At 31.2% G+C, this 13753-nt stretch overlaps 1 protein-coding gene across 2 annotated transcripts in view; it reads right to left on the reverse strand.

The window, feature by feature from the left end:
- The window catches only part of LOC145315676 (uncharacterized), a 34953-nt gene extending 25084 nt beyond the window's left edge, over positions 1–9869 (reverse strand). For both annotated transcript variants that reach the window (XM_080155702.1, XM_080155694.1), the window contains exons 1-4: positions 9745–9869; positions 9031–9115; positions 8314–8432; positions 1894–1959 (exon numbers count right to left, since the gene is read on the reverse strand). In XM_080155702.1, coding sequence (XP_080011828.1) covers positions 1894–1959; positions 8314–8432; positions 9031–9115; positions 9745–9855 — 381 coding nt within the window. In that variant the 5' untranslated portion in view covers positions 9856–9869. The remainder of the gene's footprint in view (positions 1–1893; positions 1960–8313; positions 8433–9030; positions 9116–9744) is intronic.
- Positions 9870–13753: the final 3884 nt, after the last annotated feature.

The raw sequence follows: 13753 nt of genomic DNA on the forward strand, positions 1-13753 counted from the left end.
GCTGGTGCATTTAACAGAAAACTAGAAAAGGGTTATACATTGATCTGTAATTTTGATATCATACAATAATACAATAATACCTAGACAATAAGAAGAGATTTTTACAATACTAAAAACTATTTGGTTATGGTTACTTTAAATTTAACTTTCATAGTTAATGACTATACCTACTAAAATAAAAGGGGGGGGGGGGGCGAAAGTGACACTTTTTGAAACCAAAACTAAAAGTCAAAGGAATTCAACTAAAAAAAGAGTTACAGATCTAACATTTTGCATGGCAGTTGCTTTATAGGGGTACAATATGGAACTGTGAAGAAACGGCGTCGCAACCGCCGAAAACCGCCGAGAAAAGGCAAAAAAAAATTCGGCGGGAAACGGCGGTTTTCGGCGGTTGCGCCGCCGTTTCTTCACAGTTCCATATTTTACCCCTATAAAGCAACTGCCATGCAAAATCTCAGACCTGTAGTAACTCTTTTTTTAGTTGAGTTCCTTTGTTGACTTTTAGTTTTGGTTTCAAAAAGTGTCACTTTCGCCCCCCCACTTTTAAACAAGATCATTTTTTAAAACCTGGTGCCTTTCTGCATTTTCATGATACCTTTTATATAACTATCCCCTTTTAAAAAAACACTGCTACAATTCTAAAATGCTAGCTAAATTCATTCCATAAATAGATTAAAAAAACATAATGCGTAATATTCATGTGATTTTCTTGCATATGTATACTATTAAATATAGAAAAAAAATATTTTCTAGTTCTAAAAATATCAATGTATTAACTTTTTGTTTTTGTTTTTGTATTTTCTTTTGAAAAATAAAATTATCAACAATCATTTGGCAATCCAAAAGCAAAAAGTCTCACAATCAAAATGTGCTTTTATTGTTTTTACATCCGTTACTAGGTATATCATGATCAAATGAAGAAGCATAAAGTGAAGATATTACACATCTTTTGTCGTCGTTAATTCTTAAAGGCACAATTTTGTACCAATCAATGTTGACCTTTATTTTCTCAAATTAAACCAGAAAAAAATCAAAAAATTCAAGCTTTTTTAAGTGCATAAACATAAAAATAAAAAAAAACATGTATATATATATAATGTATGTAATTTATATATTTTGGATTAATGTAATACATGGAGTTCAAATATTCCATTTCTGTACAGAAAAATGAATAGCAAGAACAGCAGAAAGCAAGGAAACACAAAAAAGAACGTAAAATGAAAAAGACATTTACATGCATTATTACGTCATTAATAACTATACTAGTAGTAACAAAAAAGCATCCAAGACTGCTAGGAGATTAACAAGAAATCATACTAAGAAAATTCTCTTTAACCTCCCGATACCTAAGAAAAGCTTCCCTAAAATGGAAAACTAAATCGGTTTGTGTCTTAACAAATAAGACAAAAAAACCTTACCACTTTATATAATTAAGTATAGTCTTTGTACAAAATATAGTATTTGTAAACGTCCTCTTTAATAATAGTTAATAACTGCAAAGGAAATATTTTGCATTGTCTCAAAAAGGTTTATAAAAGCAACAATATCTAAGCTAGCTAAAAAATAAACTATATGGCAATTTAGCAATTAAGATGAAATAAGGTAGGAAAAAAGAATAAATTTCACATAAAAATTACCTTTAATCTTTAATCACTATATTTCAGTGGTAAAAGAATATTTAGATCATGGAAAAAAACAAGTAGCGGGTTTCGTCGTATTTTCACAGTAGCTTTTATCCTATTTCTAGCACCTGCGGGAGGTGTAGGGAGCTCTAACCATGCGGGGCAATCATTAACATTTACCTAACCTAAAATAATTTATCAAAGCTACTGTGAAAATACGATGAAACCCGCTACTTCGATTTCTTTCTATGATCCGAATATTTAACTTTACCTGAGACTTGTCTAGAGTGTCCAGCAAACATCTGGCAAACTTGGCAGGATAGCTGTGTAGTCTAACCTGCAAAACAAAACTCATTGATTTGTCATATAGAAATTGAACCCTTTTAATTACAAACATATTTTACTGCATGTTCATCCGATTCTTTATTTTATTCAACCAATATTGAATTACCCCTTACTAAAAATATCTGCCAGAACATACCACCTATTTTTTTATAGATATATTTTATCAAACTTAAATTCTCACAAATAGCTAGATTTGATACTTATCTTATTAGCAAATATTTAAAAGATTAAAATTCATGTAAGTAATTGAAAAGAAAGTTTGGCGATTTCACGTGAATATATTTCTTTATTGAACTTTTTGAAAAAACTTATTTCTAGTCACTGAAAGGGACCCTAACCCTACGGGGTTCTGCCCCTGTAGAGATTTTCTAACCTAACTTAATCTCTCTGGTCTAGATTTAATTTGAAGGTTATCGATTAACGCTTGCTTTTGTGGTCAAATTGAAAATTCATTTCTAAAGATTGATTATTACCATAACGGAACAATTCAGCTTTTCGGCAGGAGGTAATTAAAAAGAGGATTTGCTTTGTAGTTAAGCAAATTTCAAAATTCATTTATTTTTAGATATTTTAAGCTCACGTGCATGAGTTGAGTAACTGGTACTATAGTAGTACATCAATAGTATTAATCGGTTTAAAACAAGGGCGTGCACAATTTTGGTAGGGGGGGGGGGTGGCTTTAGGGTGAAGCTATAAAGTCCTTAAATGTGAACAGTAAAACGGTATTAAGAAATTGATGATTCAAAATACATTTTGTGTTTAATTTATTATTACCCGTAGTACATGTAACATAAGAAAAAATTCAAAAAGGATGTACAAAATTGATTTTAACAAATTTTAATTTAATTGAAAAAATTGAAAATCTCTATTCTTATATTTCTTAATGCGTATAATAATAAGTTTAAGTAAATAATATTTCAATAGCTCAGAAAATCCCTAAAACGTTTTATCAGAGCTTCGCTGCTAAGGAAGTGACCTTCTTTCCAAATAATTGAGGAAAAAAACTTTGTTTTCTTCTTTGATAATGCGTGTATGTATATTTTGACATGGAAAAGGCATAAATAACTCATTTAAATAGAAGTAATTTTAATAGAATTGTCGCATGTATTTTGTGTAACAAAATAATAAGGCACCTAGCCTTAAAAGGGAAGATAAAAGTGAAGATGGCGTTGACCTCCGCCCAGGGAGGGAGTAGACACGAAGTTTCAAAAACAATTCATCTTGAATAAAAGTTTGGGGACTTGATTTGCTAGTTAACTAGTATTGTCAAAACTTTTCTATCAATATCTTTATTAAAAAAAGTGCAATTTTCTTTTATATAATTGGGGGTGTATACCAAGACGGGCGTTATTAATGCAAACATCTCGTAACCAATGCACAAATGGCACTTAGAATCCAATTTCGTTATAAAACTTGGCATGAGTATTCCTTGGTAGGTCTATTTTCCCAAAATCGAACAAAGTTAGAAAAGTAACGACTAACGGCTGGAGGCTCAGCCATTAAAAAAATTTTCGGCTATTTTCAGGGCAAATCCGTTACAAGCCCTATCTACACATCATACTCTTTGCCGCTCCCAGACGTTTTCAACCGGTTCTAGCCGGAAGCCGCTGGTACTAGAAATCTAAAAAATCCTTTTTGGTTTAAGTGCCATTTGTGCATTGATTACGAGATGGTTGCATAATCCCCCCCCCCCCCCTTTATTATCTATTAACTTATAAGACGATACTAATAATTAAACACAAAGTCAATATAAAATCAATTTAAATCCTATTTTTTGATCCATACATATCTCTGTATCCCAGAATAATGATGTTATGTTAAACTATATATTTAAATGAGGCTAACTGCATCTTTCCAGTTTTAAGCAAAAAATATTATGACGCCAAGAATATGCAATTAATATTAATGGTGCATTTCCACAAATTGCATATTGAGCACTGAACCTCCTTTTTAAAATAAATTAAGATAATGGAGTGTGGGGTTATTATTTTAATGCCAAACCCCTGTGGGAGGGGTTTGGGGTTATCTGTTTGCGGGGCCTATACCTAAAGTACTCTAACCCTACCCAGAACCCAATATAAACTACTTGTAACAAACAGAGGCGTTAATATCAATCTTTAGCAGCGGTTAGTAGTTCTATACAGCCGATAAACCAATAAATGATCAGGGCAGCAACCGCGCTCAGCCCCAAAATTTTATATCTAAATTAAACACTGGAAGCCGCAAAAAGTGTAATTTAACCGTAGAAACAATAACACTGTCTTCTAGTATTAAGCCAATCAAGGTTCAATAAAGATTTGGATTGAAAAAAAATAAAGTAGAGGCCATAATAATTGTTAATTGGGTCAATTTACAACAATAAAAAAACTTATTTAGGTATTTCTTTGTTAATCTTGATATACTCTAATGTCCTAATCTTTATAAAAAAAACTTTAAGTTGAACCCAAAACTTATCACTTAAACTGATTACGACATCCAATTACTTATTAACTTAATACCTATTTTTTATAAAAAGTAAAAATTAATATCAGAATATTCAAAATATTTCTGGATAGTAGCGGATTCTTTTTCTGAAATCTTATATCTAAAACAAAAATATGCGTTTGTCATGTAACCCTTCTTAAAATTGCTGCGCAAATTAAGATTATATTGCCAAAAAATGCGCAAGATATCTTTTTATTATTCAACATCCCTAAAAGATAACCTTTACGGTTCTTAAAAATTAAATGCAATAGGTAAAACTATAAAGTAGTAAGTTTTTTTTTGTCTGAAGTTGGGGACCTCGGATAATTCTGGTCTGACTGGGATTTATTTTACAGTCTGTGAGTGGTTTTAGGCTAAATGCTAGTTTTAAATGTAGACTGAAGGTCACTTTTGCTTGATGTTACCAAAACCTAACTTCATAGGAAAATAATGTCATAAAACAATGGAGGATAATTGAAATACAAGCCCAAGAATGATAAACAAAGTTTACTCTTCTGTAGAAAAAAAATTACTGTTTGGAAAAATTGGACACTTATAGTTTGAAATACCCAAGATTCAATTGAAGTACTATAACAAGTTTTTGAGCCAACAAATAAGAAATAAGATAACATAAGGGGGGGGCCGGGGGGGGGGGTTAATGCAACCATCTTGTAATCAATGTATAAATGGCACTTAGAATTCGAATTTCGATCTGAAATTTTGCATGAGTAATCCTTGGTAGGTCTATTTTCACTAAATCGAACAATAAGTTGAAAAAGTAACAGCTAACGGCTCAGCCGTTTAGCCGTGTTTTGGCTATTTTTAGGGCAAATCTGTCAAAAATTACGTAGAAATCAACATTTTAAAACATATTTTTGCTTTAAATCATGTGAAATGATACAAAAAATATTTTTTTAGATTTCTAGTACCAGCAACTACCGGCTAGAATCGTTTAAAACTTTTTGGATCGGAAAAGAGCATTATGTGGAGAGAGGTTTTGTGATTTATTTCCATAGAAAAAAGCCAAAAAATTACTAAGCGGCTGAGCTGCCAGCCGTTAGCCGTTACTTTTCCAACTTTTTGTTCGATTTAGGGAAAATAGACCTACCAAGGATTACTCATGCAAAATTTTATATCGAAATTCGAATTCTAAGTGCCATTTATACATTGATTACGAGATGGTTGCATTAAAAACCCCCCCCCCCTTATAAAAAAAAGATGGGAAAAAATGTTTACTGAACAAATATTTGACGCATCAGTAAAAGACAAATGTAAATAAATAAATATTTAAATAACATTTAGACGACTGAAAGACACAAGATCACGAGTAAATTTCTAACCCACTCCAAGGAAAAAGAGATATTTTTATAGGTTAGTGTTATCATACAGTAAGGTATTAAAAAAGAGGGAGGTCATTTTCTAGTAAATCCCGTAAAGGTGTGTGTTATAAGGCCTAAATATAGTAGAATAACGATAAGGTGCTCTATATATTTGTATTCCCTATTGAATAGAACAATAGGGAAATTTTTTTTTTTTTTGATAACCGTACCTGGAATATCTTTAAAAAATACAAAATTTCTATCAAACGCTTTGTTTGGCTCAAACTGACAAAAATTTAAAAAAAATATAATTATAATAATAATGTTTTCTATAGGTACAAGGTAAAGGTTAAGAACAATCTATACCATTAAACAAAGGAAGAAGTCATTCTTTACAGGTTGATTTATTATAATTATATTTTTTTTATTTGTGTCAGTTTGAGCCAAACAAAGCATTTGATAGAAATTTCTTATTTTTTAAAGATATTCCAGGTACGGTTATCAAAAAAAAAAAAAAAATTTCTTCCCTATTGTTCTATTCAATAGGAAATACAAATATATAGAGCACCTTATCGTTCTACTACTATTTTTAGGCCTTATAACACACACCTTTACGGGATTTACTAGAAAATGACCTCCCTCTTTTTGACAAAACAAGAATTTAACAAGTAACAGTAAAATCACCAAATTCGTGTTATTAACAGTTGTCCGATATATATTTTACCCAACTTTAAAATAAATTCGAAAAACTGGCTTAAATATGTATGATATTTAACGAATTAAAAACTGAAAGAAGGCACCTTGGCTATACGCTTGTTAATATCTTCTTAGGCAAATTTTTTTCTATATTTATTTGTATATAATCTATAAATAATAGTCATGGACGTCCAAGGGGGGTTTACCTTCCAAAATATTTTATTCCCCCCCCCCAAAAAAAAAAAAATAATAAATAAAAAAAGCTTGAATTTTATGTAAATAACAGATAACTATTTTATAAAATATTAATTACAACTTTAATTCTAATCATGGCTTAATCAATCCTGACCTAAGATTGGCAGATGTCCTACTTTAAATACAGAAGACATTTTGTTTTACCCATGGGATATTTCTAAACTTTATTTTAGATAATTAATTATCACATGTTCCAAAAATCAGAGTATTGTAGGAATAGTTATTTCTCGCATCTATTTATAAACAGCTTTCTGCAGATATAAAATTTACAATTATAAGATTAAAACCAGTTTGTTAAGCCCCGAGATGCCTAAAGCATGGGAGAAAAAAACTGGTTTTAATCTTATAATTATACATTTTTATATTCGTAGAAAACTGGGTATAATACAACGCTAGACATAGTTTTTCCGTATAGATGAGAACCGGTTCTAATCCACTGGATATAAATCGTTTTGAATGAATGGGAGAAAATATATTGTCCATTGATATTTCCTTTTATCCCTAAACTTGTAGTCCACCCTCTTTTTTTGCTTGAGGTAACATAATGATAGTGATAATGTCCCGTTGTTGCACACGCGACAACCTTTTCCTTATTTATTTATTTTTAACAAATATTTTCCTTTCATCATTAATTTATTATCACTGAACAATATACTCTTCTTTAAAAATTAACACAAACACATATGTAAAAATATGTTTGTGTTTGTAGTAAACTAGCGGCTTCGCCCCTAGCGTCCAGGTGCTATGTATTCGAAGGGTAGGGATCGAAGAACAGAAAAATAGCTTAAAATCATGATCCAAAGAAATGCAACTAAAAAATTAACATAAAACCCCTCAGGGAACATTTGTGATATGTGAAGCTTCCCTAAAATGCATGGGGTTCTGTAGTAATCGAAATCTTAAGCTAGGCAAATAAAACTTACTACTTTATTTAACAGAATGTTGAGCTTAATGTAAAAGTATGAGATACAATGTCAAGGATGACAACAACCATATAAAACTATAAAAAGTAAAACCAACGGAATGACAAAGTAAGTTAAATTGTAAATTAAAGAAATTATATCATAATCCGTTTTATACAGACGAACAAAACAATGTATAGAGTGGGTGAGCATAGATCATAGAAAACTTCACCAAAAATTTCAGATTTACATTTTAAGTAAAAGCAAAGTAAATCAAGTTTGCCCTTTGCCGTACAAACGGATTTTCACTTTACTGCTAAAACTCTTAGTTACTTTTAATGTTGATGACACTTTCATAAGATCCGTTTAATAAATCTAGCTTTACAATGAAAGTTTTCTTTTGAAATAAAAGTGTGTAAAAATATTAAGCAGGGTCACTCGAATCTTCAAATACTAAATTTTTATATAAATAAAAATCATACCTATGTATACTAAAGCTATAGTTAGAGGAGCCCTCTAGGGACAGGCCTCCGACGGGTTTGAGCCCTCCACGAGGGATATAAATATCTTATTTTTATTTAAAGTTTGAGTGAAGGCAAAAGTAATTTTGCTTAATGTAATAAAGCCATTGTTTAACTAGTACAAGTCCTTTAAATACAATAGGGCTTGAAGAGAAGGATTGCTATAAATAGCTAAAAGAATCAAACTTACCCTTGAGTTTGGAGGTATATATGACTCTATTAGCTGATGAAACAAATCTAAGTTTGGAGTTATTAGATTGGCAGCAAATAACCTACCAGCGCATCTACTAAATCCATGTCTTTCAGATAATTTTTCTGTAAAATGTTTTATTGTCAGCCCACATCTATAATACAAAGTAGCTTGATGTCTGTCCGTCTGTCTGTCCGTCTGTCCGTCTGTCTGTCCGTCTGAAGCTTAAGATCTCAGTAACCACTGAACCGATTGGGCTCTACTCTTCAGTGATTATACCTACTGGTCCTGTGGTGGTTTTAAGCTATTTTCTTGGGGGATGGGACACCCCTAACCCCCCCAAAAACAAAAAAATCCCCTCCTTATTTTTTATTCCAGCATTTATTTTGAATGAAAGAATAGCAACATTCTCTCACTAAAAACAATAAATATTAATTTTTTTTATCACCTTTTGGGGCAAAGCCCCTAGAGGCTAGGGGCGAAGCCGCTAGTATAGAAAAAAGTAATCAAAATAGAATTTTTTTCTGCTATATATTTTTAAAAATACTCAACCTTTGTCAAAAAGTCTGTATTTACTAATAACATATTTGTAGATAATGTTTGCGCCTGTTTTTAGCAGACATTACAAAATAAATAAAAATAGTCTTTGGTACCTAGGTTACCTAAAGAAAGGGTTTTACTTTTTATTCAATATGCAGAATAATTTTCAAATAAAACATTTTCCTAATGTAAGTAGAGCATTGTTATTACATGAAGCAATCAGACAATCAGCTGTTTTAGACACCATTTCTGTATCAGCATCCTAAATAAATAAGGTTTATAAAAAATCATGTTAAGAAACGGAATTCTCATATATTTTACATTAGGAGATTCGTTATTTAAAAAGGATGATAACACTCAAATAAGCAAAGCTGAACAGATGATAAAGTCGTCCGACCAATGAACATTATCGTATTTCAATAATATTTGTATTAACAAAACTCTGTATAAATCTGAATCTAAAATTACCTAAATAAAGGATGCTTAAAATAATAAAAATTTAACTTTTGTACATACATTTAGATAATATTATGATTCTGAATCTTTATTATGAAAAACTGCTGTCACTTATTCATGATTAGTCTTCATATGTAAGATAATTTGTTTATCTTCGTTAATATGGATGTTCACATTCTTATTTTCTATTTATTACACTAGAAGTGGCGTCCCAAGCATCTAGGGGCCTTGTATTCGAAGGTGTAGGAAAGAGCAGATAAATTACAGCCTTAAACCCATCCCAAAACTTAAATCTATAAATAAATAGCCTAAAACCAACCCAGGACACATGTGAAGCTTCCCTCAAAAGGAGAACTTATTCGGTTTAATATATTTCGAAATCTAAAGCTAATGACAAAAAAAACCTTACTAATTTATATAATAGGATGTAGTTACCTTAGATAAAAAAGCATCATATCTTTCTGATAATGAAGAATTCTCTTTGAAATTAACTCCAACATATTGTTTATGTAAGGTGTGACTCGGTAATTCTGTCAAACTACACATTTTTTAACAATTCTAAATAATTAAAAATTATCAATAGGTATATCACTAGAGGATTGCAATTATGATATTATAAGACATAGAGTAAAAATATGATTATAATTTATTAACTATAACATAGGATTAAATGGCAAAATAAAAAATATTAACATGTACTAAAATATATAAATTATTAACATAATAAAGGAATTCAAATATGATATAATGAAAAAAGTAGGTATTAAAAAAAATAGATTTCTCTCGTATTGTACCTAGGTATTATAGACAGTTGCCCGAAGATAAGAAAATAAAAAATATGTTATTAATTATAATATTTATTTCCTTTTACGTTTAGGACAATTTCAATAAAACCATTGCACAGTGGGCCAGAATTGGCCAAAACGGTTCAAAATTCAATAACTCAAAAACTATTGGTTTTAGAGAAAAAATTGTAAAACATGAAATGTCTATCTATGCAAAAACTAAAAGTTTGCTTATTTGTGTATACTCAGTTTTGGGGGAATTTTCGCGGATTTTTTTTCTATTACTACTAAACTTCATTTTACAGTTTCAACATCAAAAGAACAATATCATATTTTTAAATTTTAAGCAACTTTGCTTTTATGTACAATTAACCTCTGACCACTCCTTCATGTGGTTTTGGTGTATTTTTCGCGGATTTTTTAAAAAATTACTACCAAACTTCATTTTACAGTTTCAACACTAAAAGAACAATTTCATATTTTTAAATTTTAAGCAACTTTGCTTTTATGTACAATTAACCTCTGACCACTCCTTCGTGTGGTTTTGGTGTATTTTTCGCGGATTTTTAAAAAAAATTACTACCAAACTTCATTTTACAGTTTCAACACCAAAAGAACAATTTCATATTTTTAAATTTTAAGCAACTTTACTCTTATGTACAATTCACCTCTAACCACTCCTTCATGTGGGTTTGGTGTATTTTTCGCGGTTTTTTTTAACCTACGGAACTTCCTTTCACAATTATTAGTTGAAACGTTTGAACAATCAACTCAATGAAACAACTAATCAAAATGAACTAAAGCCCCCTAAAGTTGAAAAGCCAAGGAATTAGAAAACATTTTTATAAAACTTTGGGGACTTTTGTATTAAACACATTGTCCCCTCTCTCTCTGGAAAAAGCAGTATAGTAGTTTGGGAGGGAGGGGGCATTGGGCTGTTTATTACTTTTGTCTCCAAAGTCTTATAATAACTTTTTCTTATTCATTGACTTGACAACTTTGGGGACTTATTATTAAATTTTGATTGTATGGTTCTGAAATTTGAGTGTCCAAACATTTTAACCAATAATTGTAATCTACAGAAGGGGTAATTTTGTGTATCATCATTGGGGATGTACATCAAATTATTGTCCATTGTCTTATCCCTTTTGACTTCTGAATAGTAGTATAGCTATGCATAAGCACCAATTGTTAAAGGCTAAGCTTTTCTATAATTCCGGTCGTTCTATCCGTTTGTCCGTTCAAAACGTATAGCTCCTTTTGATAATTGAGACAAGTTATAATTGTCCAATCGATTTCAAACTTTTCATAATAATTCCAACAGTAGGGTACTATCTAAGAATCTTAGTATTCAATGCGTTTTTACTTTATAAAGATGCATGGTTTTCATTCTTGTTCAAGGGCGTGCAAACATTTTTATCTGGGGAGGGGGTAAATACCCAGTTTGAAAAAACTAGACTGAGGAACATTAATAACAAGGATGACAAAATCCATAATAATCAATATAAATATCTCCACAACTTATATTATTAATTTTTTTATCCAGGGATCATAGGGGATAAGACAATGGACGGTAATTGATAATGATAATAAATTAACAAAGTTCGGGGGGAGGGAATAGGAATGTTAAATACACAAATACCAAAAGTTTTAAACTTATGCTTATTTATTCGCTGGATTAAAAACTTTGGGTACCTTTATTAAATTTTAGTTCTACAAAAGCTTTTAAATGTTTCAACTCATGGGTAATTTTAATCTACAGAAATGTTAATCTTGTTTGTCTTATCCATTAAGATCCCTGACAAATTTAACCAGGTTGAATAACATTATTAATAAGAAATTTGGGACCAAGCAACAAAATTCAATGAATGGTTTTGAGCCAACAAATAATACCACGGGGTTATAAAGCTTTGGGTACCAATATAATTTATGGTTTAATGGTCCCTTCCTCCCTGTGTTTGCTTAAAAAACGTTTAAGTAATGATGCCCAACAAACAGCAACCCCTTCCAACTATACCTAGTATGAATGCACCAACTTTGTCTGAAAGTTCCAACTATGCCTTGAACTAAGATGCGCCTATTTATGGGCCAAGGCATTCACCCTACTCTCACTATTAGTGTCATGTATCAGACATAGCAGCATAAGGTGAAATTTTAAACGTCATTAGTATAACATGGTGTAACAAGAATCGAACACACAGGTATGCTATCATTTACGCTAATACGACAGGTTTTTAATATAAAGCTTTACAAATGGTAATATTCGTTTGTCCAACCGTTTCAGAGAGCTTCGCTTTATGGATGTTGTCATTCTTGTTAACATAAAATTAGTTATTTCTGCACTATTTCAGGACATAATACAAGGACGTCAATGCTTTTTTTTATGGGGAAGGGGGATAAATTAAGGGACTTCATATGTAAGGGTTAGTTTTATGTAGCATCAACACTTATAAACAAACACATACACAAACACACACACAGAAAGAGAAACATTATAAGAGAGAGAGAGAGAGAGAGAAAGAAAGAAGAGAAAGAAAGAGAGAAAGAGAAAGAGAGAAAGAAAGAGAGAGTGAGAGAGAGAGAAAGAGAGGGAGAAAGAAAGAGAGAGAGAAAGAGAGAGAGAGAAAGAGAGAAAGAAAGAGAGAGTGAGTGAGAAAGAAAGAGAGGGAGAAAGAAAGAGAGAGAGAAAGAGAGAGAGAGAAAAAGAAAGAGAGAAAGAGAAAGAGAGAAAGAAAGAGAGAGAGAGAAAGAAGAGAAGAAAGAAGAGAAGAGAGAAGAGAGAGAGAAAGAGAGAGAGAGAGAAAGAGAGAGAGAAAGAGATAGAGAAAGAGAGAGAGAAAGAGAGAGAGAGAAGAGAGAGAGAGAAAAAGAGAGAGAAGAGAGAGAGAGAGAGAGAAAGAGAGAAAGAGAGAGAGAGAGAGTGAGAGAGAGAGAGAGAGAGAGAAGGAGAGAGAGAGAGAGGCAGAGAGAGAGAGAGAGGGAGAGAGAGAAAAAAAATTTAGTGTTTACAAAATTGTCACATTTACAAATATAATATTAGGTTTATTTGAAAAAAAAATGCGCAACTCAAATTATTAATCTACGTATAAAATTGTAGTTTTCAAAATTCAACCAGCAAATTTTAAAACTTTCTAGAATGCACGGCTGCAAACGGCTGCAGCTAAAATCTTTTCCCCTGGCCTATGAATGAGCTAAATTTTATGAGAGTTAAGATCCTAGACCGGGCAAGTCTGGGCGAAATTTGCTAAAAGCTTTGAAAGTTGACCTATGCTTAAAAATAAGCAAAATTTTAGGAATATTTTTTATATAATTGATTGTTTAAATACCATTTTATTTATTTATTTCTAGTTTTACTTTTATTATCTGATTACAATTGTTGTAACGTTTATCTGAAGCTTGATTTTTCGAAAATCGGCCATCATTAGCCTGAGAAATCTTGAATTGAAGAAGGGTTGGTAGTGGTCAAAAATAACCTTAAAATAATGCGACCCTACTCTACTTTGTTAGGCACTGGACGCACTCAGAAATACACCTGGACCTTTAAAACATCATTTTTAAAAGCCCTAATGTATGTAATTTAGTCATATAAAGAAAAAAATATAAATATCAAGAAACCAAATACCCCCCCAATTTTTGTATTTTGACACCTGCTGGCCCAC

Source organism: Acartia tonsa, chromosome 1 (assembly GCF_053477335.1).
Source record: "Acartia tonsa isolate MP-2025a chromosome 1, ASM5347733v1, whole genome shotgun sequence".
Lineage (NCBI taxonomy): Eukaryota > Metazoa > Arthropoda > Copepoda > Calanoida > Acartiidae > Acartia > Acartia tonsa.